Raw genomic sequence first — 27,432 nt, forward strand, 5'->3', positions numbered from 1 at the left:
GGTGGATAATGAAGACTTGGCCTTTGTGGCTAGGCCAATGAAATCAGAAAAAGCAAAGTTGCTTCGTGGAATGGTGACAGTTCTGATTTTTTTACAAAAGATAAAAGAGAATAATTTTGTTTGTGACATCTAAAACATTTTACTCAACATGCTAAGAAAATTTTTACTTTCGGATTTATAAAACTTTTTTTCTTTCATTGCAAAATGAAGAGGTGTATAACTGATTGTAAAATGTATCATTGGTTCTTCATGGAAATTCTTTAAAAACTTGTCTTTGCTGTTATTCTAAGGTACTGTCACTTTCATTAATAGGCTTATGTTCAAGAAACCATCTAAAAATGAAGAGTGGTGCTGTATACAGTTTCAAGTGTTCCGTAATTTTTTTGTGTTTGGAGAAATTGGATGGATGTTGTGACAAACCTAAATCTTCAGACAACTCATTTTATATTTTGTTATGCTGATTATTGTAAAGGCTGCATTGCTTTTATGGATTAAATACTCTGGCAAAAATCAAACATCTGTGCTGATTCTCTTAGACATCACTTGTTTATGTGCACTGTATAGAGGTTACAAATGCTGGTAGTAGTGTAGTGTGTCCAACACTTCAAAATAAATGGAATTGTGCTTTTGTGCCTCTGTTCTTTCCCTGTTTGAAATTCAAATTTGTATGGTTGAGTAACTTCTCACACATGCTGTGACGTAAGAATAATAGCTTCAGTTGCCATTGCTATGAGCTGCAAATGTTTATTTCTTTGTCATCTACCATTCTATGTAAACAGGAGGAATCTATCTTCCTGGTGACTGGCTAAGATGACAAGGACATAATAAAAGGGTCTTCCTCAAGGTTGAACCATTGATGGCAGCAGAATCTCTGCACTTTTTAGAATATGACTGCATGTTTTAATTTTTAAACCTGGACCTCAGCTCCCTTATAATTTTTATCGCTTGTCTTAGTCCACCAGTATGTGACCTTAACTTTGTGTTATTAAATGTTTCTTCACACTGGGTTGGAGCAGTGCTGTGCTTTTGATTTCTCTGTCTTCCTACCACGTGTCTTCATTCCTCCCTTAAAATGAAGCTTGACCCTCAGCTTCCACCTTCACAATTTCTGAGTTGTGCTGGAGTGTCCTTGAATAGCAATGGCAGGTTTCATTAGCAGTATTCAGGACAGCAATGACTTCTGAAGCGCCCGGTACAGGCATGGTTGGGAGTTGCTGTTGCTTGCACTATTTTGAGATGTTCTACATTCTCCTAGTTTGGGAACATATGAAGTAGAGATCACTTACAACTTATGAGCAATAAATTACTTAAATGACTTTTACTATTTCTGCTGGAGGCTTTTGATATGGTTTCTGAATAGCTAAGACTTATTGTTTTGGTTGCTTTTGGATTTCTGTGTAACAGTTGTCATAAAGGCAGATCGTGAACAAGAGGAGCTTAACTTGTGAAGAAGAATGTATGTATTAGTTTTATGATATTACCTTAGCAGTCTCATCAAGTTTTGTACCAAATCTTTGAAATTTGTACCAAATCTACCAAAACGTGTATACAAAATTTGTTGAGCTGCAGCCTCTCTTTTACTTACCCATGGCAATCTTCATTCTTTGTCCCAGTGATCCATGTCTGTCCCTTCTTTACTCAGAATGTTCTGAGATGTCCTGTATGATAGCGCGCTCTCAAAAACGCTTATTCTACAGTTAGAGGAAGATGTAGCTTAAAAGTAATGTTTCATAGATGTTGCATCTTATGTTGGTGTTTGGTGTGTTTTCCTCATTTCAGGATACAACTTGTCATGTTTATATTGATTGGTAAATTCTTATATGATCCAGTTCCTTGATAGGTTCAAGATGTTACCTGGTAATGTTAAAGATAGTTTGGGATGCTTTCAGTAAACAGTTGTGCATTTGAACTGTGACAGGGTTTTCTTGGTCAAATCCAATACCTCAGTCCTTTAAGGTTTACTTGCAATTTGAGAGTAAGTCTGATTGGTGAGAATGTTGCACAGCTTTTTGTCCATAGTGTGTAAAAGGATGCCTGGAATTTTTTTCATATAAGTTTGCTTATATGAGTTTGCTTTCAATCTACTCACTCTGAAAAAGAGTTACTTCCATGTAAACTTCCATAGCCTATCTTCTATTATCTAACATATTAAATTGGGCTTTTTTGTAGGTAAATAGCCCAGCCATTTTTCAAATCTCTACTTTCCAGAAAAGCAAAAAGTACCATGCCTACTTTTGAAGTAGTTTTTGAGACTTAGAAGTTGGTTGTATTTGCTTAGACTTGTTATTTAATGTGATAAAGATTTCCTGTTAGTAAAGGAGTTGCTGTTTTAAAACTGGTAAAAGTCTCTGAAAAACAGAATATGTGCCCATTTTTGTATGATGGATAGAAACCCATTGTTGAAAAAAAATATGTGTGATGTTGTCAGAATATGTGGCTGTTTAGTAGCTTTACAGCTGTATGACGAGTTTTATCTCTAAACAAAATTTGTTTTATAAGCTGTGTTATAATAATACCAACTATATCATCTGTTCTTCAGCTGTTTTATTTTAAAAAATGTACTTGATATGTCTCCAAATAGTTCTGTGGTTTTCAAAAAAATTATTGTCTGGTTTTGTACTGATGATAAAACTGAAACAATGATAGGGTTCAAAGGAATGCCGTGGCTTTTAAAGCCGCCATGTTTAACATTTTTGAGGTCAGAAATCCAAAAGTATTTTAACGTTCACAACATTGAATGATCTCATATAATAAAAGCTTAAAAATGAGATTAGATTTTGACAATAGTTATGTTTTAAGTATAGCAATATAGTTTATATAAATAATGAAAACAGCACATAAAAAGTTTGTCTGTCCACTATATGTTTGTTAAAGATTTAAATGGGATTGCTGTTGTTACAGCTGTCATTGAATCAGAAAAGGAATGATCATAACTTAGCAACTTTTCTTCCTCAAACTTCAGATTATCCAAGTGAATTAGAAACAAACGAATTTCTTAATCAAGCAGAAAAAACACATAGCAAAAGTAAAAACAATCAGGATTTCATTAAAAAGAACATTGAGGTAAGCATTAAAGCATAAAATGATTAACATTTTGTTAAATGTTAATGAAAAAATAGTATATAAGTACTTCTGGAGACAGTTGGGTTTTTTATCATGAACATTAAAAGCTCATTAGGCATAAATGAAAAAAAGCTTGCTGTTAAAAAGTGTTGTTTATGGCAGAGTACTGTATAAGATAGTTCTCATCTTGGATGCTCATATTGGTGGGGATAGTACTGCCTCTATGTATTTGCTAACAAGTACTGGAAACTGAATTGTTCTGTTTGTGCCTGGACATATCTCGTTTTAAGGGCAAATATTTCCTAAGACTTTCTTTAAATGTATTTACTATTAAGTTAAAGGAAGATGTTCTTATGCATAGATAAGGAATAGGTATGTAGGTTGTTAATGTATAGCCTGCATGGGGTCCTTATTTACAGAAGACTTCTTTCTGTCAGAAAATAGATGCCTTGATTTTCATGCTTTTTTTTTCTGTGAAGACCTAGTAGCTATAATGATTTTTCATCCAATGAAAAATAGCTGCCCCCCCGCTATGTCAAAGACTGTTATAAGATTATCAATTTATTATATGTAGGCTGCTAGATTTTTCTGTCGGAGTGATAATTTGTATTATGGCAGTAGGCAAGATTTGGATGTTAATTTCACAGAGTTTAAAAAGTTTGTTTTGGTGCTGTTTGAGCTAATGGAGTTCTAAAGTTTGTTTATTTTTTTCTTTCAGCTAGCAAAGGATTCAGGAAACCAGATTGTTATGCTAGAGGGAGAAAGGAAAAGGCTAATTGAACTATTGAAAGATACAGAAGATGGATTTGAATTGCAAGGTCTTGAGGTATGGCAACTTTAATTTGTACTGTCCTGTTTTATTTGGCTTATTTTTACGGTAAATCTAAATTTGATTTGGTTTTAGTCCTACCATGAAGTAACCTACTGAGATATGAGAGAAAAGCTGGACAAATCCAATTGGCTTTGTCTCCAAGAATGAATTTTCATTGGCTTCTTTGTTCATTTTACTAACACTTGGACATGCCTGGCCTCAGAAAAACAGCAGAACTTAAAAGAAAAGTTAGACACTGGTGGAAGGAGCCCTAGAAGCACACTCAGAGAAGAAGATGACCTATTTTGTCTGCAGAAAATGTGAAGTTGCAGCCTATCAATCTGAGTGACTAGTGCTGTAGTCTCAGGTAGAAGGGCCAGCAACTACTTCAAAAAAACTCCAGGGGTTTTTTGAGGACTTGAACTTCAGAATGCAGCAATTGGGGAAATACACGTTGATGAAGCTTATGTGTCCATTTAGAAAGATAACATGATATCTTTGTGTGGCTTCAAACTCACCCTGTCTTAAAAGTATACAGAGGAGCCAAAGTCTGCTTAAGCATTAGACATTTATGCTTTAACACAATATTGTTAAAGAGTATACAGTCTGCATACTGCAGTGGATAGCAAGAGCTGAAGTAGATAGAAATACCTTTCCTCATGGAGAGTAAAAAAGAGTGTTTGATTGTCCTACCAATCACTGCTTCTAAGAGAGTCTATGCCACAAAATTATTCCTGGTAACGTGAAGACATCAAACAGTCTTTTGATCTCCCAGTTACTAGGAGATGGCCTTTATTTCTTACTGCTTTGAGGGGAATGTCACAGCGAAGGAGTTCTCGGAGGCTCTGTTGTTTTACAGAGCTTATGTTGTTTATCATAAGGCTGCTAGGATGGGAAGATAAAATTTTGTTTGAAAAATGAATCATACTAGGAACTTACAGTACTTTTCAACTACGTATGGTATTAAAAATGCTAAAGATACGTGTTTTCATAAAATGAACGTCCTCAAACTATATAAACTTGATATAACGCTTCAAGAAACCTGCATTTTAATAAGAAGAAATATTGGGAAAATGCTTGCTTTGTGTTAAGAAATTAGGTGACCTTTCTAATTTGTTTTACATTAAAATTTACATTATGTTAAGTCTATAGTAATGTTATGAACTTTTTCACAACGTTTGTGAGTATACACTGAATCACAGTACCTAAGAAGAAAGACGTGAACTCTGTGTAGAATGAACAAAATATATCCAAGGTCCAGTTTCTGTTTAATTTGTACAGCTAAAAATGATCTAGAGTAAATTATTTTTCAGTAGGTTAAATAACAACTTAGGTGTGAGAGAAAGAAACAAAAGCAAATGCAATGTATTTTTTTTTTAATTGTCTCTTCCCATATTTTATTTTGAGTTATTTTCTCATAAGGTAGTGAAGACATCCAACAGGTGATGCTCTTCATTACTCTTTTCTAAAATGTGTCTAAAATCCATCTTTATAAATTACTGTTTCAGGATATGGGGTAAGGGGGTGAGCTCAGGATTTTCTTCATCTGAATCCAAACAGGTTATGGAAACAGAGAGCTAACGTATCCATGGCTTGTGACATTAAAGAAATCTGTAATTCACCCAACTTCAGTGTAATTTTTAGGTTGAAACTCATTTGGTCTGTGGTCCAAAACTTTTTTCTTTACTCTAGGGAAACTAGTAAATACACACTATGTTTTGGCATTTTCAGAGCTTTGTGGGGCAAATATAAGTGAAGGAGTCTGTATCAGTCAGGAAAACCTGATGGACAAATGACTAAGATTATATAAATGTGCAGTATTTTAACAGTAACTGTTCTTTCACAGTTAGTAAGCTAAAGTAGAAGCACAGAAAACATTACCTTTGCATTGGTATGCAAAGGTTTTAAAACTATCAGCCACACTCAGTACTTGTGTTCATGAGATGAAAACCTTTGACTTTTGTAAAATTGCACCAGTCTTCCTGTTGACCTGACATTTGTTCCCTTGCTTTACATAGAAAGCTTATTTAATTTTTTTGGATATGAACACGGAGCTTGCAGGTTGACTTATTTATCTGTGTAAAATACTCATCAGTTAATGACATTGCACAGAGATGTTTGACTTAGCTGACATAGTTTAGCATTAAAAAAATGCAGTGGAAGGCTCTTTAGTCTAATGTTGATCTACTGGTTAGGAGAGTTGATTTTTATTGTACTTTTAATTTGTTGCATATTAGAAGAACAAAGTTAAAGCTCACTGGATCATTATTTAATTAATCTTTTGTCTGTGCATTTAGGAAAAGATTGAAGGTATTCTATTAGATCTGTTTGCAACAGGTTTGGCATTACAATCTCACATAAGGGTGACAAAAAGTTCAGCGGAAACAGTACTTCATCCAGCCTTTGAATAGGAAGAAACTCTAAGGAGAGTGTTGTGGGGGTTTTGTTTGTGTTTTTGTTTTTCTCCTCTTGTTGGAAAGCTTAGTGTTTGATTAACAATTCCGTCTCTTCTGTTCTTCTTTCCTGATCAAGGACGTGTTTCAATTTGAGGAGATGGTCCTTCATTTGATAAACGTCAGCATTTAAAGATCTGAAGATGTTTTAAACAGCCTTCTCTTAGTAAACATCATAGCTTTCTGACCTAGAGAATAGTGGCTTTTTAAAATAATTTATTATTTTACTGATTGCAAAAGTCTTCTCTCACAATACATAGTTATTGGGTTTTCTTTTTCTTTAAGCTAGTGTCCTTCACAAAATTTAGAGGCATTTATGCAGAATAGCTAATGCAAATTCTGACTAGCAATGTGTACCTTTTTTTGCACCAATTCTCAAGGCATCAACGCAATGGAAAAGTATAACGTTTATCCAAATTTTGTATTTGGCACATGTCACTATCATGTGGGCATGTATCTACAGAGATTTTACTATTTATGTCAGATATTAAATAGGTCACTACACAGGACATGTGTGTTGCTGTATATTCTTGATACAATGGACAAGAATGGGAATGGTAATTTGTGGGTTAGTCTAGTCTGTACTAGATCATCTCTTTAAAGAAAACAGCTCCTAAATCTGCTGCCAAAGTAGAATAAAAGAAAGGATAATACTTAGTTACTTAAACCTGTCTGGTCTGGAGATGGATTCTTCCTTTCCCACATTTGAATTATATTATGGGTGAGGCATTTGCTCTGGCTGCTTTATAACAAAGATCATGAGGAAATTATCAGCTAATGAGTAATCTAGACTGCCTCAAGCTGGCCCAGGTAACTGTCCAGCTGATGGCCACTTTCATCTTATTTCATTCTGACTTTTAAAAAGCTGGTGCAACCACATTGGCTAAAGTAATGTTTTGGAGGTTATCAATCAAGGCAGAGCTGGTTATGCTGTATGAATTCCTCTGTCTAGTGTAATGTGGATTAGGTAACTTCATTTGACTTGTACTACTAAATATGTCAAATATCCAAACAGCACTTCTCACTTTTTTAAACAAGTGTTTTATGAGTATTTAAAATATTTTAGAAGTACATATTCATGCTAATCTAATTGTCAAAGCTGCAGGGGTATAATTTGTTTCAGATGTTCCACAGTAATAAGCACTGACTGTGCTGTTATAAAAGGATTGTTCTGAGTTAACGCACAGGAAACACTGACAGGACAGAAGCTTATTTTCCAAGCAAAGCCATTTTGAAAATATAAAAGAAAGTGTGAGTCCATTTAACCCTGGAGTAAAGTGACTACTGGAGTAATTTGGATACCTGGAGCATGCGATATGAGAGCATGGGATGTAGACACTGAGCTGTAGCTAATAAACCCAGTTGCAGCTTAACTGACTCCTGTAGAGTCATTTCTGTGTGTTTGCACTGTGCTCTTCAGGGGGGTTAACATGGCGTAAGTGTGGTACCACGTTGGATGCTTATGTTATGATGGTCACTGTCTCACCTGAACAGATGCTTCCACAAAGCTGGCAAGCTTCTAGAGACATTTCTGAGTGGCTCTTCTGGAGTTGGGTCATGTCCGGTCAGGCTTACTAGTTGTGTCATCATAGCTGTATGAGAAAGCATTAGAAGAACTCATTTTGTTTCACAAAAGAGATGACTTTTTTTTTTATTTTTTTTTTTTTGGTCTTCAGTATGGAGGTAATTTGTGACAAGTGTTTGGGGTGTGCTTTTTTCCTTTTTGCAACCAGTGTGCTTTAGGGTAATGGGCATGAACCAAGGATGACCTCATAGCAGTGGTATTGTAATTTGAAGCTGGTATTTCCTCCTCTTGTGTGGATGCGGCTGCTTAAATAGCCAGAGGACTAATCTGGAAGCTGTAAAGAAGTGGTGGACATGAACCCCTTGCAAGACAGATGTTGAAGTCTTAGGGCAAGGTGCAGGCCCTCTTCTATTAGGAAAAAGAAAAGAAACCAGCAATACACTCATGTCCTCCCCTGCATCCCTGCACTGCCCTTCTAAGGTCCTGCCTGGTGTTTCTTTGTGGTCAGGACAGAGATGTAATCTGCTAGTGTCATTCCCAGTGAATGGTGGTTGCACAGACTTGCTTCCCTGAGTGTGAGACAGGAGTGCCAGGTTGTTGTGGAGAACCTGCATCTGTTTGTGAATATGAGCTCATTTGTTTGGGTTAAGTGGGCCAAGCTCACTCATAATATGCAACTGTCTGTACTAGGAGCACATACTCATATTGATTAGTCACATGTTACTGCTATCAGGAGGAAAAAGTCATGTAAATCACCATCAGGAGAAGAACTCTGTGCTGTCTCTCCCAGTGTTTCTATGATAGCATACTGAGGCTCTAGAAGGGCGGCAGCTACTCACCTGAGAGCAGTTCCTTTGCTTTCCTGTGGATGCCTTGTTTTCTTCTTTGGTGATACATTACAAGTGTCACATTACGTCTTTTACCCTTATTTTGAGATTTGGCTCCAGGTGGTTTCTGCCACAGCATCAACCTCTGCAGTTTCATTCCAAGCCTGGTTTTGGTCAGGCTTTCTCTCTTTTTCACTCCTTATCAGATGGAAAGTGGTTGTCCTATAAGACATAGCTGCAGATTGTATTTCCTTCTTTGACTTGCACAGGAGTCTGTTGCTTCCACTTCCTTCAGAGGACAATAGAGAGTAGTGTATAATGTTCCACTTTATTTGGACTTCTAATGTGCTGCTGTGCATGTGTGATTGGGTGTGTACCAGAATAGATGCGTCTCCGCATTTGCTGCCAGACTTTGAGATGCAAGTTCATTGGGGGAGTTTGACAAAATGTGTTCACTGTAGTTGAGAACGTCTCATTTTTATGCCTGTTGACTTGCATTTGTCTTTTTTAAAAGCAAAAAATATCTTGCTGTCTCAAGTTCGCTATATGGTCAACTCTGTACAGTTCCTTGGACTTAAGCTGTAGTATGGTATCTCCAGAATAAGTGTGCAAACAAGGAGTGCTGAGATGCAAGGCATAACAGAAGTGATTTAGGATGATGGTGAGGACAGTTCTAGTGCAGTTTCTGAGGGCTGAGCTTTTCCACGTCAATATTAGCATTGAAAATGTGAGCTTATAGCATGCTCTGTGTGTTTTCTGTCTTAGGACTGGTAGATCTATGTCTGCCAGATGCTTTCCTCTTCATCTCTGTCCTCTGCACTATCTTGCAAAGGAGCACAACACTCCTAAATTGATTTCATGTCAGTGGCATCAGAAAGTCATGCTTACTGTGCAGCACTGGACAGCAAGATCTATATGCAAGTTAGACCATGACAAGCAATTGTTCCTTCAAAAGGGAGCTGGGACTGCCATGTTGAACAAATACAGAAACCGCAACAAGGGAGGAGTTTGTATCCATGGAAGGGAGCTGTGACAGGCATGGCATGGGGTGGCATGAGGCTGTTTTAAAGGTTTGACTAACTTGGCTAAGAGGCTATAAAGTGAGATGCATCGTTAAGAAAAAGGGGTTAGCTATCCAAAGCACTTCTCTTGGGTGTAAGAGAACTTGATCAAGGGAGTTGTATAACCTTCAGAAGAATGGATGGGTAACTTGGGAGCTGTCTGATTGCTCTTTGGCCAGCTGGCATGGAGGCAAAGCATCTGGCTTTAAGCAATTTTATTTCAGGGCTTCCGAGTGGCTAGTCAGTGAGGACACAGGCTTTGGACTTTTATAGAAATAAGTGAAATAATAGCAGAAGTCTGTTTAGGTTAACACAACACCTTTTTTGCTATTAACTTTTAACAATGCACATGCTTTCTAAAAATAAAAGTAAATATATATATTTTTAAGTCCATTTAAGTTGCTGCTTGGTTATATTTAAAAATGAAAAATGTATGCCTGTAATTGTTCTGTCCATATCTGCTTTTGAGTGTGCTAGGTACGTGAATATTTGACAGATTTCAGCTGAGATGGATGAAAACTTAGGTTTTATTCTTAAGTATGGTATATTTGAAAAATAAATACGCTTGATGTGTAACTGCCTTTAAAGTCTGTTTCCTTTGGGAATGAGGATTAAATATTTTCTGTATCTTTCAATAGGAGGATGTATCTGGCTGGCTAGCACCAGGAGAAGGGTACACACCTGAACCGATGGAATTTCATCACCTAAATGAGATAGACATTAAGCTTCAAGTACTACTATCTGATGGGGATTTTTCTGTGATTTTCAGCTCTTACTCAAAACCTCCGAGCCAGATTTATCAGGTATATTACAGAACAGAGCTTATGTTGCAGATTTCTTGTTTGAAGTGTGTGTTGAGATAAATGAAAATACAGCATGCCTCTGTATTTGTATTTTTTGCATTTTTCTTTAGTATCTTCTGTTTGTTCTCAAAATATATGTGTTAAAGAATGAAGTGAAATCTTTGACTATAGAAATCATATGGAAAAATACTATGTTGCTATTTTGAGTGGTATATAATTCAAGGACTGTCTTGTTTTTAACATTTGTTGATTCCACATTTTCAACAAGAAATTTCATATACGGGAATTGGTAACTCAGATATTTTTGACTGCGTGACGGCCTCAGTGGTTTTGTCAGCATAGTAACACATTACCCATGATAATTCATCTTTGGGAATTAGAATTTGGTTTCTTCTTATCTCAGGATTCCAAAAGTGCCTCTTCACTTATGATCGGAAAGCAATTATCGATGAGCAACAATAAAGACTGTAGAAAATCGACTGAAATTGTATGTCCCTTGTTTTTAATGGCCTTTGTCTTTTTCCCTTGCCAGCAGTGTTAAGAACCTTTGGGGTCTCAGCCTTGAGAAATGATTGAATTTTGTACATAGAAGACTCCAATTTATCCCGTGCCCCAGTAATGTTGTCCCTGACATAATGGGGGAAATACAACATAAAATACCATAATTCCTATTTTGCACTAATTTGCACAAAACTTGTTTACTTCTGTACAATTTACATTTTATAGCCAGAACAGGTATATCAGAGGCTCTGTAAGAGTGTACGTTGGCAAAACTGTGCTTTCAGTTACCAGTGTATGAGAAACGTCTCTTTGAATGGCTAAAATACGTGTGGGGTTTTTTTTCTTTTTCCAAAGGCACTTTAATGTCATTGTTTTGTATTGACTACTTTCTGAACTTCAGATTTTGTTTTACCTATAGTAGTATTTTCTGTTGCTCTGACAGTTCCAGAGGAGTCACATTTTGGTGTTGATCATTTACCAACTGGGATTCAATGTGTGAAACAGCGACTCCCTCTAGTGGGTAATCACTTACGCAAATGCAGTTGTTACCCAGTAACTTCAGGTTCATGGACCTGAGCTTGCCAATGATTGCTGGATCTTGTGTTCACTGTTATGAGACATCAGCTTGAAGTTAGTGCGACTGCCTATGATAATGAACACTCTGTTTGGGAAAGTTTGTCCAAGTGGTTGTTGTTGCTTCCTTTTCAGGTAAAAGCTCAGAAGTATTTGAATAGAAACTTGCATTCATGTGTATGCTTATTGAAGAGTAATGCATTATCTTTTTGAATAATGCTAAACTTAACCAAAAAGGGATCGTTAATTCCATAAATTACCCTTCATTAGTGAAAATCAGTTGCCCTTCAACTTTGTTTTGCAGCGTATAAAAGGCTTTCAGATATTGTAGTTCCGGGAAACACTTACAGGATTCCATTTGTCATTTTTTGCTTTGTTCAGATAAACTTAAACATGTAAGTCATTTTAATGAAAGCTACCAAAGAATAGAACTATTTAAAGGTGGTTTTATAAATTTAGAGAAAGAGCTAAACAGAACAAATATAAGTTGAAGTGAGTACGAGGCTTTAGTTATTTAAAACTGGATTTAGAAGGACACTAATTGCATAAATGCAAAACTAATTTAAAAAAAACCGAACAGAACAAACAACAAAAGCAAACCCTCCCACTCTGCAGCTATCTAATTCCAGAAGTGTCTTGATTTCCAGGTGCCTTCCCAGTTGACTGCAAAATTGTGTAGGTGCCTTCATTCCTGCTTTTTTGCATGTCCAGAACTGCTTCCCTCATCAGAGGACAGGGTGTCTAGTAGTTGCCTTAGTTTCATTGTGATGGACACTTTAGGCAAGTCAGTGTTAAGTTCTTCATGAAGCCTGATTTGGTAGGTGCAGTCTGATTGTATCTGGCACTGCGCCATGACTGGGCTTGTTTACATTTACATAGAATTTTAGCTGCTAATTTTCTTTTTATGGTAAGTGGAGGAGAAAATAGTTGTCTCAACTTTCAGGAATTTGACTGCTTACTGTGGAAGCTTCATACCAGGTTTAGCCTTTAGTCCTATGTTCTTGGTTATGGTTATTTTTGTTTTGGTAGGTAAAAAAGTCACTCTTCAGTTCATACATAGCAATAACAACAGGTCAAGTTCTGAATTTGGTCATGCGAGTTCATTCTCAACACCTTTTGTTTTCAAATTCCTTTAACAGTTGCTTTTTCAAAAAAACAGGAAGTAACGTGCAGCAGTAGCTGAGAAATTAGTGACTATTTTGAGTTTAGAGAGCTTCCTGTCAAAAGGCGTGAAAAATGACTTTTTTTTTTTTTTTACAAGTACTTGTTCTAAGTTCATTGCTGCTCATGGTCTTTTTAAAACAGCCTCATTTATCACAATCAATATCCCCTAATACTGTTATAAACTGGAAGTTTTAATGAATTTGCTTTTTAAAAAACTTATTATTCTTGAAGCATCTGTTCTGATATCAGAAAATAGGTAGGTCACAGAGAAATATCAGAATTCTTTGTACCGAATGTCTTTTGGAACCTGATCAAAGGCAACTGATACCTACTCAGAAAGGGCCTGAAGAAATTAACTGAATGATGCTTTTGCTAAAAGAAGATCTTGTTTTGTGATAGGGTAGCATGAATGCCACATGCAAGACAAAGGCAGTAAGAGTTCTGGTTGTCTGCCCCTTGTTGGGTTTAATTTCAAGTGTTTAATGACAAGATTTTAAATTGCTTCTTCAGTTGACCACAACAACTAAATCAGGAAGTAAACTAGCTATCGGCACTGGAAGGCTGTTACCCTCTTTAAAACCAGTTAGAAGTGGGACACATTTAACTTACCAATAGAGTGAATTAAATATGCAGGAATTCCCTTATTTATTCACCCTCACACATATTCTCTAAACATTGTGAGAGACAAAATATTCATTGGTGAGACTGGAGATCAGTAGTATTCAAAACTGATAGTGGTAATCTGGTATTGTTGAAGTCTCAGATAAGTTTCTATTGATTTCTTTTATTCAGAGTTTCAGCTTAGATTGTATCACTACTTCTCCCATAACTGAGGTAAATACTGTAAACTTAATTGCTAGATAAAGATGTTGGCACAGGTGCTGTGGAATGCAAATTTGAATGCACTGCAATATTTGTTTGTTAGGAGTTTGGTTTTTTAAAGTTTGTTTTTTTAAATTAAGGTGCCAAGAGAGGGCTAAAAAAAAATGCTGAACATACAGAAATTATTTTGAATGAGTCTAGTTGTTACGGGACACAAGTCTGATTTGGAACATGGATGTCCTTTCCTTTGGAGAAGAGGCTGATTTCAGTGACATTAATCTTTCTTCTAAAAATCAGTGCTGAAATTCTTTCTGATTTCCATGAGATGTGGATTTAATCTGTTGTGGTTGAGTAGGGTGTAATGCATTAGTGATGGAGAACACTGGGAAAAATTGTTAGTGTGTAAATCATCTGCTTGGATTTTCATTTAGAATTGTAGAAGTAATTAAAAAAAAGTTAGCTTAGAATTGCATATCATAAAGCTGCACATTCTTTTCTTCCAAGAATTGCATTAGATGTAACTCTCAAAATGCAAACATTTGATCACCACTGGCTCAATGGGAGAGCTGCTTTCTGCCACTGGTAGATTCTTTGGCAGGATATAGGATCTATGCTCTGACTCTGAAATCTTTGACAACTGGCTTTAATTATCCTACAGTACCATAGCTGAGCTGTTACAGAGGAGCATACAGATTCATCTTTTTGTGCAATGAGTCCAGCTGGATTCAGAATGCTTTTCCATGACTAATGTTCTCTTTTATGTGGAAATGTTTCTCATCAGAACTGTATTTCTCCCTGAAACATTTCTTTGTTCTGGTGCCAACTTTATTAAATATTTAAAAATGCTTCTTAATGTTTTTGGGGAAGAACAAATTAAGTTGAATGTAATCGTGGAAGAGACAGGAAAATGGTCGGATGAAGAACATGAAGTGTAAGACTGCGTGTGATGAGTACAGTTACCAGCTTGAAAAACTGGAAAACTACCTGAAAATAAAAGGAAATGGAGATTGTGTTTAAAGAAACAATAATATCTGTCTGCTTGATTGTCTTATAAAGATAATTACCTTAATGTTGTGTATTACCTTTATGTGTTCTTTCATACCTGATTGGGTTTCTTTTATCAGAAAAATATTCCATTTTTCAATTATAGCAATAGACTATAGTTAACAGTTTAAAACTAAATAAATACTCAAAATGATAAAAAATTCTGAAGATACACTACTGTTTCAATTAATGAACTCTTTGATAGCCTATACTCTATGGCTGCACTTCACCAAAACAGATGATTTTGACAGGTATCTCTATTTCAGGGCATGGTTAGAAGCAGGTTAATAAGCTGATCAGCAGGTTTTGTGGCTCAAGAAGATTGTATGACACTAATATCTTTCATTAGGTGGGATTTTGTTTTTATTTATTTATAGAATTCTGGAGAAAAGGGAGTGCAACAAATAATTTTAGCCATTTCAAATACTGGATATTTCTGTTTTGCATTATGATCATTACAGCTTTGGCTGTTGCTTAGTACTTATATCTTCCCTTGTGTAACATATCTAACAGTTTTATTTTCTACCTCATCTTTAAGATTTTTAGATCTTTATTAGTCTCAAATGGACTTCCACTACCTACACTTGCTATATAATTGAAACATAAAATGTTTTGAGGCATTTGAAACGTTGACAATAAAATGTTTTCCATGATATCATACTTCCTACATTTATTTCATGATATCTTGAGAAAAATATTAAAAAATTAGTAAGTGGGGAAAAGTCTTAACTTTGCTTATATGGTGTGAGTTCTGAGTAGTTGAATATTCAGGAATGAGAGAAATGAGACTGTAAAAACTACTTCTGTGAAAGCAGCAGCTTAATGCTACATAGTGGTCAGCTATCAAATAGATTATTAGGAACAATTATGAAAGGAATACAGAATGAACAGAAAATATCACTGTGCTTCTGTACACATCTGTAGTGCACCATATAGCTTGGCTATTGTGCAGTTGTGGTTCCCGGATCCCATAACCAGTACAGAAAAAATGGAAAACAGGTTACCAGAATGCTCAGAAGTGTAGAATGGCTTCTATGCAAGGAGTGACTTACACAGAGACATTCTTCAGTTTGGAAAAAAGGAGTAAGAGGGAGTGTGATTGAAGTGTGCAAAATCATGCTGATCAGAGAGTAAATAGTAACAAATTTTTTTACCATCTCGTCTAAATAGAATTATATCAGTTGTGGATGTTGATGTTGGAGAAATGTTGAAACAAGTACTTTTTACTTCTGTTTTCTGGTTAAGTGTTCATAGTTCAAGTTTTATCTAGCACTCTCTGGTAAGAATTGGTTAGGTATCATGACAGAGATCAGTATTCAAGAAAAGTTTATGGAGAATAAAGTCGTCATGTTTATCCCAGTTAAGAATTTCTTTTGATAGAACAATATTGTTTTACTAGAGAAGCAACCAGGCTTAAAATCACACTGAATGTGATCAAAGGAAAAATAACTTATGATACATAGCTTTCCTGAAGTTTGAAGAGGTTGCTCATAAGTGCTTGCAGCAGCTCAGCTGTCTGTAAAGTGGAACATGTATGCCTGAAACTATTGGAAAGACTAGGACAGAGATCTGCATAAAGCTTTGCTTCAGAAATGTGTGTGAAAAAGAAAGTAAAAAATTTGAAGGTAGTAACTTTTTTGATTTTATGACTCCTTCACTGTCACCTTTTTAAATCTAGCAGGTATTGCAGCAGTAATATTTTCAGAGATGCTGTCTGCAGATTGAGCTCTGTTCTTCATTGAAGGCTGAGTTCATGTAAAAATATCAACCAGTAGTCCATGCGTACAACCCCCAAAATAAAATACTGGGAAGTATAATATAGTATTTAGTGACTTCTCAGTACCACTAGTTGCATATTCTTATGGGTGTATTCATAACATTGCTTTTTAAAACAAATCAACTGCAGCTCTGATCCATGCTGAGCACTAACTGCTCACATGGCAATGTCTCTATATATGCACAGATCAAAAGATTGGATTTAGAAATGTAATTGCAGAAATAGCTATAACTTTTTTTTTTTTTTAAAGAAATATGATGCCATCATCTTCCTCCCCGCCCTTCCATGAACAATTTCACTTGTGTTAAAATCACTGGAAGAACAAAGCCATGTAAAAGCAATTCCTCTTATTAGAGGGAGCTTCAGTTGTTATACTTTGAGCTGCTTTGCCAACTCTATATTTATATTGCAGATATAAAGGTCATATCCTTGTTTCATGTGTTAATAAACACAAGTTTAAATAAGTCCTTTGGTTTTTTATATGCTGTATAGATGTCAGTCATGCAGATTTCTTGCCATTGGGCATCATATTTAATTAAAAAACCTCTCTCTGTACTTAGAAGCCTAGCTTTAGACACTCAATATTAAGATTTTGGCTTTAAGTGGCCCACATTGAACTTCAGTCCAGTTTGGAGAGATTCTAGTCATTAACAGATGGTGCTGTTTATATCTCTGTCTGTTACAGGACAATTTACTAGCATTGTAGTACTGCCAACTATTGCTGATTGTAAATACGTATTCAAAGATTTGTACTGTGTTAAAATAAGCTTATTTTCAGGCAACTAATAGTTTGGTTTAAATGTCAGAACTCATAGATTTGTTTGATGTTTTAAAAAAATTGTTTACAGATGCTCGCAATTTTTTATATATTGCAGTTGAGAAATTTTCCATTGAATGTTAAATTGCAAAGGTTGTTTTTCTTCCCAATTAGACACGCTACTTGAAATTCTTTTCCTTGTGTGTGTTTATTAAGATTGCTTGAGCTGCTTCTGAAAATAAGAATGAATAGAGTATGTTTTTATTAAATGGTTGATCATGTTCCTTTGGGTTGAATTGACTAACAAGGGGGTTTTCTTGGTTGTTTTTTTTTCCCTCTGCCATTATTTAAATTCCTTGGGTTCTTCTATAGGATCTTTGGTTTGCAGGAGAAAGCCCTGGTTTTTACCAATTACAACATAACTTTTTGCTGTTTTGCCAATACTTGTAATTCTTAATGATCTAAATTACATGCAATATTGAACCTTGCATGTATTCAGGACTGATACAAACTTCAGAATCTGATCCAAAGCTACTGAAAGATGTGAGAATGTGTAACCCACATCTTTAATAATGGTTGTGCATCTAACTCCGACTTACTTACAGAGAGGATTATTTCTCATTTACCATGGTATCTAGTAAACAAAACCTACAGTCATTTCAGTTCAGTTCTTCCTTTCCCTTCTGGCCTAATTCTGATCCCAGTATGGTTAGCAGGGGCAAGCTTTGAACCCCTCATTCAGTCTCCCCAATTCTCAGTGCATTTTTATTGTTCTAGTAGAATTTAAGCATCGAAGTGTTAGCTCTGGAGACTAAGAAATTCCTCTTAAAATGCAAAGGGGAAGAATTCTTTTATTGAAATAAGTCCAGCCTGATGCTTAGCTATTGTATTTGAAAATGTGCATAATGAAAATTATGCATTTGCCAAATTTGAAATTGACACATTATTCTAAACATTTCAATGTTTTCCTGATAGAAATGAAAAGAACACCTGTCTGGCTTTGAAGCAATATAAAGTCATATGTTTAATTTCTGTCTATTCTTCCTTTTGTCAGGAGTCTCTGGTTTATGCAAACAGAAGCCTAGAAGCAGTTCCAGGTGAAAAGGTTCTGCGAGACAATAAGGAACGACGTGATCAACAAAGTCGTCTGAAAGAAATAGATCATCAGCTGAAATCCCTGGAGAGAAATCTTGTAAGTCTCCTATTTTTGTTGTATTTTTTTCCCCTCAGATTGAAAACTTTGGAGTTTATAATTCCATGTGTCTTAAAATAAAATCAAATTCTGCAACCTTATGTAAATTCCTGAAGTAATCCCCAAAGAAATATACAAGCAAAGTCTCAAAAAATTTTTCTTAATCTGGGAAACATATTTTTCAGTCATAATGCATGTTTCCCATTAACATAGTGTCTTTCAAAGTGAAAGAAATTATTCTCCTCTCTTCCTCCCCAGAGGGGGATAGCATAAACAATCGTATATAAATATATCCTAAAAGGATTTTTTTATGGCTGATATAATTCAGTGTTCTTTGAAGGACCAGGTCTGGTGGAAATGTTGTATACACTAAGTTATTGTGTGATTTAGTTTTGCTGAATTCATTTAGTGTATTTTTGTAACTTAATTTTCATTTTGTACATGAATTTCATAGGTGCAAGAACCTTTAAAATAGGAGCATGTAACTAAAATGGTAGTAAAAAATTATTACTGTTTTAGAATAAGTTCATCACATCTCATCCTTATTACTACTTTGAGTAAAAGCAGCTAGGGAAAAGGCAATTTAAAATCCAAGAGGATCCTATTGTTAACCTACTAGGCAGAATTTATGTTTATTTCGAAGTCATAGAGCCAAGACTGACAAACTGAAACTTATGTGCCTCTCTCAAGTAATATATTACTATTCTTTTCTCTTTCAGTGACTATAATTTATTACATTACTCTCAAGTTACAATAAGGAAATCTAACTAAAAACTAGTGACAGGGGAACCTCAAGGACTTCAGGAATCTTTTTGCTCATTTTTAAATATACATTGTAAATGTGCTGTTTGATCTGTGCTGAAAGAGCTACAAAGCAGCCTATATAGAAGAGAATTAGGGAGAAAATACATAAAGCATTAAAAAACAGATTAATTCAAAAGGAGAGTCCTAAGATAATACAGTTGTCATTTGTTTGGCCTGAAAGCCAATGTTGGTATTTGTTTTTATGTTCGATCTCTCATAGATCTTCTCAAGAGCACAGGAAGAAAATCTTTTTTTTTTTTTTTTTTTTGGTACAAAACTTTGAAGGTTTGCCTTGCTCAGATGAAGTCAGGAATGAAACTGTTGAAGACTCAAAAGAACATTACTGCATTACTGAGCTGGCAGTAGAGGTTAAAACCTGGATATACATGCATATTTTTAACATCTTTGTTTAGTGTTATTTTTCTGCTTTGAGATGAGAAAGCTTTTGTTTCTCCATAGAATGTGCTATGTGGAGAAGACAAACTAGTACAGTAGTGTGCTAGAGTCTGAGGTGAGATGACAGCTGGCAAGGGTAACCTGATGACGCTGGATTTTTACTAGGAAATCCCAAGTATTTTGGTACATTAGCAAGAGGCATCAGTATAGGTAATTGGCATAAGAGGTGTGCAAATGAAGACGGTGGTAATTGGGAATAGTGAGCATGGATTTACCAAGGGTAAGTCAGTCATGCTTGACCAACCTGATTGCCGCCTTTGATGAAATGACTAGATCTGCTCTGTAAGCTGGAGGGCAGGGCTGCCACTCGCTGGGAGTTAGACTGGAGGAGTGGGCTGACAGGAACCATGTGAAATTCATAAAGGACAAATGCAGAGTTGGGCATTAGAGAGAAATAACTCGCTCTAACGGTGCAAGGTGGAGCCTGGCTGGCCAGGGAGCAGCCCTGCTGAAGAGGACCTGGCATCATTGTGGACAATAAGACTACACATGAGCTAGCAGTGTGCCCTGCAGTGATGAAGGTTAACAGCGTACTTGGCTGTATCAACATGAGCATAGCCAATAGATTAAGGGAAGTAATTACTCCCCTTTACCCGGTACTCATTAGACTGTGTCTAGAGTATTGCATCCAGTTTTGGGCTCTCCAGTAAAGAAAGGTGTTGACACTCCTGAGCAAGTTCAGCAGAGGGCCACCAAGATGATTTGGGGCTAAAAGCACTTGACCTATGAGGCTGAGGAGGCTTGGTTTGTTTAACCTGGAGAAGAGATGGCTCAGGCAGACCTAACAGTAGCTTGCTAATAGCAAAGAAGACGTTACAGAGAAGACAGAGCTGTAGTATCTTTACTGAGTTACATGGTGGGAGAACAAGAGACAATATTCATACATTGAAACGGGAAGGTTCCAACTGGATTTAAAGAAAAAAAAACCCAAACCTCTGAGGGTAATTAAGAGTGGGAAGCAGGTTGCATGGAGAGACTGTGAAATCTTCATCCTTGAAAATTTTGCAGACCTGGCTGGACAAAGCCATAAGGCATTTGATCTGATCTTATAGCTGAAGCTGCTTTGAACAACAGATTGGACTAGAGACCTCCTGGCACCCCCCCTCCCCAGTCTGATGATTTTTTGATTCTACAAGGAAAAGGATTAAGAATTTTAATGCATTTCTCAGGTGGTAATCTTTCTTTATTATCACTACATTGAAGGAAAAATAGTAATTTTTCATGGCTGTGCATTGTAGAAGTTTGTTTCTTGTGTGTAGCTGATTTTAGTGTTTTTCATGTAGTCATAAAAACATTAATATATGAGTTTGTTGTGTCAGACAAAAAAATCCATGTAGTCTACCTTTGGCTTGTGGAGGTCTTTTTGTTCAGCAGTAGGCTTACCTTCTACAGTAATCGGAGTTAGGACAAATACTATTCCAGTTATCTTTTATCACCCTCAAAAAGGGATCTCCAGTGCAGATCAAAAGCTTTGTGATTCAGATAGCAGCATAACCGCAGTGGTATGATCTCAATTACTGATAGCGCTGTCACTACAGTTGCAAAAACTTCAGCCACTATCTACATATGCAGGGTTTATGCTGGCAGTGCTGGAACTGCACAGCCAATATGATTAGTCTTCTAGCAGGTTTAAAGCTAACTTAGATACAACTACATGCAGTCCTGTCTTTGGTTTTGGGGGGGAAAAAAAAGGCTAATTTTAACATTCTTCCTGACATCAGTTAATTTTACATACTTAATGGAGTATGGGAACAAAGACTTCAGACAAGGCAACAGTGATTGCTTTAGAGGCTGTTCACTTGTGTGTGTGTGTGTCACCACAGTAAGGCAGCATATTTAGGTCTTATCTGTTCACAGTACCAAAACAATAGTAGACCTTCATTTTAATACACTGCTCTATTATGTTAGACAGTTAAAAGATGGGAGGCAAAGAACTGGAGGAATTCTGTGGAACTTCAGTATATTGAATAGGTTAATGGGTAAGCAGATAAAATAAGTCTGTGCATTGTCATCTTTTCCTAGTCATTGACCTCTGTATCACTTTTTGTCACTACTGACCTTGTTCACGAGGCAAACAATCTGAGGAAGTGCGTCTGGGAACTGTATGATAGTCTACAGCAGGCCTGGGAAATGCAGTGGACTGCTGACTCATTCAAATATTTTGTATACAAATGGGTCAGTTCCAAGTCTTGGTTGGGCTATAGCAGTATTGTTTGGTATCACATTACACGCAGACTCTTGCAACATACCACACATTTTTCCTTGGCTAGATTGTGTGTATTTAGAACTCTGAATTGATAGACTGTAACGTCATCTATACCAACATGTAACTCATGGCCAGACTAGCATTGCTGCATGCTGTGCAGTACCTGGTAAGGCTTCCTCAGGGGGACATACTGTGTCTTCTTATCAGTTGCTGCTCTGTAGCATGACTCTGAGATCACAGCATATGGATTTGAAATATTTGTGTGTTAGGTCCTCTGCGAGATGCTTTGGTTGCCGCTGTAAATAAAGAAGTATTCAACTCTGAATGAAAGTAGATTTTTCCTTCTAACAGTCAAGTAAGATATATAGAAAGTGTACACTTTTTTTGTGTGAACAAAGAACAGCCTTCAGAAAATACTGCTTTTTTTTTTTTAGTTTCGTGTCCTTGATACCTTCTAATCTTATTTCTGGAAAATACAGTTATTACTAGAGAAGACTGGACAAAACAGCATGGTATCACCTTCTGATGCAACATACATAACTGAATAAAATTTTTCTTGTTTGGTGTGGGTATGTCTAAAAATCAGATAACTCTTATGCAGTGTGGATTGGGTACCTTGTTTCCAAAGCAGTATTTTGGCCATCAATTCTGTAACAATGTTAGCAGCAAAACTGCTCTCTGCCAGGAAACTGTGTGATGAAAAGCTAAACTGAATGCTCAGGCTGAGGGGGGGACTATGTAGATGGCATGTTTCCAGAATAATTTAATTATTTCTGGAAATACTGTTTGTTATTCAATAGGTGGCACTCTTCACTATGTGTTAGAGGAAGAATGCCTAGGCGTGGTTCTAGGGGATATTATTACTGGTGAAAACGTCATTTCTGTGGTATGAAATACAGGTTGTGAGAGATTGCCACTCACTTTTGGCAAGATTCCAGGTGTGCAGCTTTTAACGTTGTTATTTTTCTAGCTTAGCTAATTAAATTGTCTATTTAAAATTCACATAGCATTTAAATTTCTCCTTTACTCTTTCCTAAACCACTGTAATTCACTGCGTGAAATTGGAAATAAATTCTCTGCTCTGAGTAGAGGAGGTAATTTGTCAGCAGTTAGGAATGTTATTTCTGAATGCACGGTTATACTGGGCTCTATAATTTTAAAATATAGTATTTTACAAATCTAATGTCTGAGAGATGACTTTTTAAAATGTATTTTAAAAAATCCCTCAGATAAAATCTTTTCTTGTTGTTTCTTTTGTTTGTTTGTTTTTGTTTCCTAGGTGGAAATTATGGATAGTTTAACTAAGCAGAATTTAGCTCTGTGTGTTAGGGAGTAACTTACAGTAGGTAACTTATTTTTTTGTGTGTGTATGGTAGAATGCTGTATTTCTTCTACTACTGCAAAATGAATTATTCGAATGGATTCATATAATGGTAGCTTTACTCTGACCTTCTCTTCAAGGGGGAGGAATACATTCATCATATTTCTGGAGCAGGCTATTTAGTAGATGCTGGCTTCTGAAACTTTAACATTTATGGATTCCTCCACTACACCTTACCTTATGTGTGCTGTAAGACTTCATGGTTTCAGCTAAGTCTGGAACTTGAGCACACAAACAAGGCTGGAAGATAAGACTTTAACATACTTTACAATCGATATAAAAACCAGAAAATCTGCGAAGTATTATGCTTGAAGTAATGAAACTAAGGGCTTTGGAATCTGAGTTCCTCCTTTATTTTGAAAAAATTGTCCCCAGTGAATTAATATACCAAAGAATGTATTGTATGCATTGTTGAAATGCATTGTGAAATTTCAATCCAACTGAAATGTATCTGTACCGTGGTTTCTGGGCCCTTGCTGAATTTCTTTTAGGTTTTAGTTTGACCTTAGTTCACTTGTTCTTCATTTGAAACCATGGCTGACTCTCTCCACATTCTTTCATCTTTCAGTTTCCTGGAAACCATTGAGCTTATCTTTGTTTTGTGAATTGCATTGTTAACTGCTGCTTCAAAAAAATTGTTCAGCTGCCAAATGCGTGTTGCTGAGCATTAATGAAAAGAATTTTATATAGAAAGAATAATAAATGTAGTTATTTTTCAATTGTGCCTTCTACTAGTTGGCCATTTGCGATAATCCAGCAGCATGTTTGATGATGTGTTGAATTTCTTCATGGCAGTGGGTTTAATTGCACATCCAAGCAAGCTGTTAAGTAAATAGTTTCACCTTTGCTGGCTATTTCAAATGTCTTACCCTGGAAGCCGATTCTTTCCTGCCAGACTCTAGCCACAGATGACTGTTTTGGGCTTTTGGTTAAATATATAAATTACAAATTATTTCGAATGCATATTGAATATATATGCATATAATTGTGTGTATACACACACATCTGTATAAATAGTGTTACCTCTTAGCATGACTGAGATACTCATACCTACTTTAAACAAAAAGTCTGCTTACTTGCAGTAAGTACTTTTAAAACACAAGCTAAATCTAGTTTGCCTAGTCTTAAATTTAAATTTATCATCAGATGTCTGTACATCTCTAGGAATTATTTTTTCAGAAGTTTATGCAATTTGGTGGCCAAACGCAATATGTGTCTCTTAATTATTGAGGTCTTTTTTTATGTCAAATAATAAAAAAATACACATATTCTGTTATCTGAATAGCTGAACTTTGCAGGTAAGTGAGCAATTGGTGTGGATGGTGCAGAACAAAAATACAAAAATAGTAAATATATAAATGTCGTCAAGAGCTTTGATTACCTGCACGAGCTTACTCCAAAAGGCATGATTCTTATCTTCTTGATGTAGAATAATGTATATCTGTGAGGAAGAAAACCTCAAGATAAAATTAATTATTGTTTAGTGCTGGAGAAAGTCTCACAAACCATTTCATGGTTTACCCTGCATCAGGATGATGAGGGGGTTTGTTGTTATACATAATTTTATTCTAGCTTTTTCCCTGAAACTGATTTAATTCAATGCACCTGATCCTGAGTCTGTATTAGGCACTTTCCAGAAAAGGAGAATATTTTGTTCTTGACTTCTACCATAATCTCTTTCTTCCCCTTTAAAGGGAAGAAGAGGGCGAGATAAAGCCCTACCATATATGTGGAGAGTAATTTGTCAACTCGACAATCCTGTAATATGGTTTTCAGTCACAGTGTCTGCAGAAGTTAATTGCTAATACTTCTGACCACAGGAATATAGCCATATTTTTTGACTACTTCACTTTGTGCATTGGTAGTCCTTCTAGGTTCTTCCGATATCTGTGCAGTAACATATAAATAGCAGACATCTTTATTTCAATTCACATAATGTCATGTAGTGGCTGGTTTCTGAATAAGCATATGTTTATCCATAAAAGTAGAACTTGTTTAATAAAACATTTTCATAACACATTTCATTGCACCAAATAAAGGGAAAAAGGACAACTTATCTAAATAAGGTTGAGATGTACCACTTTCTACATTATTCCTTCAGAAAGTATCTACCAGGTCCTAAAGTTGCTTGCCAGGTTGTTGCCAGGCTTCAAACAGATCTTGTTTATTCAAGTTTTACAAGAATTCGTTCTCATTTTGTGATTGTACAAAATTGTTTCAGAATGAAATGTGGTAGCATTTCCACCTGGGAGAAAATATTAGCATGAAAACCTTATTTTCTTCATTTAACAGCTACTACACACATGAAGAGAGCAATAAGATTAATAGCAGATTGATAAAATTTAAATATTTTACTCATGATTAAAATAAATTTCCTATTTATTGATTGTTTTTCACAGTACTATGGACAAGAATGAAGCAGGTGCTAAAAGTATTTATAATAAATAATTTGAAAACTATAAATTGCATTAAGACTTAAATCAATAATTTTTTGTATAAATGTTAAATTTTTAATACTAAATTATATTACAATATTAATCAGTTAAAATTGTAATGATGCTTCTAGTTTATATGGAAAATTATTAAGATAATATTTATGTAGATGCTGGAGCCAGTTAAATTGAACTACATCCATGTGGTGGTAAGTAACATTGCCAACTTTTACCATAAGTTTTAGTTATGCATTGATACTGTGTATGAGAAATCGTTGCTGGAATTTGATACCTGCAATGAGACCTGTTTTAAACATAATGGGTTTCTAGATAAAAATGATCAAATTCTCTGGCAATTCAATGTACTGATCCTCCTTCTCCCAAAATGTAGTCAGTCTCCAGTTAAGATGATGACTCTGCTAATCGTTTGCCCCAGAATGCGTAGGAGAAAACTGAGAAGCGTCTCCATTCTTGTACTTCTCTCAGCTAATTTTGAACAAAAGAAGCCTTTTATCTCTCCCCCCCCCCCCCCCCCCCCCAATTTGTTCCCATTTTCTTTCCCAGTGCCTTGCATATGATCTCATTTTCTTCTGTAGAGTTGAGCTTTCTCGTCTTTTTTCTCCTATATACTTTGGTGTTTGCCATCTTAAAATAACAAACAAACCATCTTTGACTACCTGCCCATCTCTAAATTCATGTAGTGCTATTTATAGTCATTGTACAATCTCCTTCAGTTTTGTGTCTCTAACATGATTTAAATTTAACTGTAACTGCACTACTTTCTTAATTGTCTTTATTTATAAATGGCATTCGACACCATCAAACATTCTTATTGGAGATGTGTTTTGTCTTAGATGATGACAGAATTATGAAAACTGATTTGCTTCTATGCTCTTACATTATTCTTTCAGTATATTCTTTGTCACACCCTCTGTTCTCTCTGACATCAACAAATATGGTATAACAGTGTTCTTGTATTTGCTTAGCACTTTTTTTCCTATGCCATCCATTTATCTGCCCCCTGACCTCTTCCACCATCATGTCTAAAACAGGTTGCATGTATCCACTTGCAAAGCCCTTTTTCATTCCTTCTTAACTCCCTTTTCTCTCAACCTGTCATCTTTAGTTCATGGTTGAGATAAATACATGGCTTCAAAGCAGAACAATAGTGCCCTTCATCACCCGGTTGTTATATTTTCAAACAATTGCATATTGCTCTGCTTCTCTCATGCCTAAATCCTTTTCAAAACACTTTTCAGTGAATTGATGAGGATTGTATTTCTGATTTAAGATAGTCAAGCATATTGATCAGTGGAGTTTCAGTGTTTGCTGGTACTTGACTACCCGTGTATATGGATGTACTTACAGGTTTGTTTGGGATTTTCTCTTCTTTCTCTTCCTGTGTTTGTACAACATCTAGCATCACAGTTCAATGCAATGACTATGGTTTCTAGCTGCGGTGGTATTAAAATAATGATTAACAATTTCTCTGGTTAGTACAGGTGTCCACAGCATAAAATTTTCATCACTGAAGTGTGCATGTCCTTTTGAGGCAAGGAGAAGGTGTCTACTTGTTGTTACACATCTCTATTGGCAAACTTAGGAGTTCCTCATTCCTTGCTGCCAGTTAGCACTGTTCTTTAATCTCTGTAGGAAAGAAGCCTTGTTTTTGTTAGCCTGCTTGCACCCTGTGCACTAAAGAGAAATAGTCAGAGAAGAGCCTCTGTTTCTCTGCAAGTGTTGTAGGGGAAGGCTTTTATTATAAATATTTGTAATATTG

General features: G+C 35.9%; 1 protein-coding gene across 1 annotated transcript in view; it reads left to right on the forward strand.

Annotated features, from left to right (window-relative positions):
• FSIP1 (fibrous sheath interacting protein 1) overlaps positions 1–27,432 on the forward strand; it is an 82,287-nt gene that overhangs the window by 8,916 nt on the left and 45,939 nt on the right. The window contains exons 7-10 of the mRNA XM_050898336.1: positions 2,963–3,063; positions 3,782–3,889; positions 10,379–10,543; positions 18,236–18,373. Coding sequence (XP_050754293.1) covers positions 2,963–3,063; positions 3,782–3,889; positions 10,379–10,543; positions 18,236–18,373 — 512 coding nt within the window. The remainder of the gene's footprint in view (positions 1–2,962; positions 3,064–3,781; positions 3,890–10,378; positions 10,544–18,235; positions 18,374–27,432) is intronic.

The sequence above is a fragment of the Gymnogyps californianus genome, chromosome 5, assembly GCF_018139145.2.
Source record: "Gymnogyps californianus isolate 813 chromosome 5, ASM1813914v2, whole genome shotgun sequence".
NCBI classification, from domain to species: Eukaryota; Metazoa; Chordata; class Aves; order Accipitriformes; family Cathartidae; genus Gymnogyps; species Gymnogyps californianus.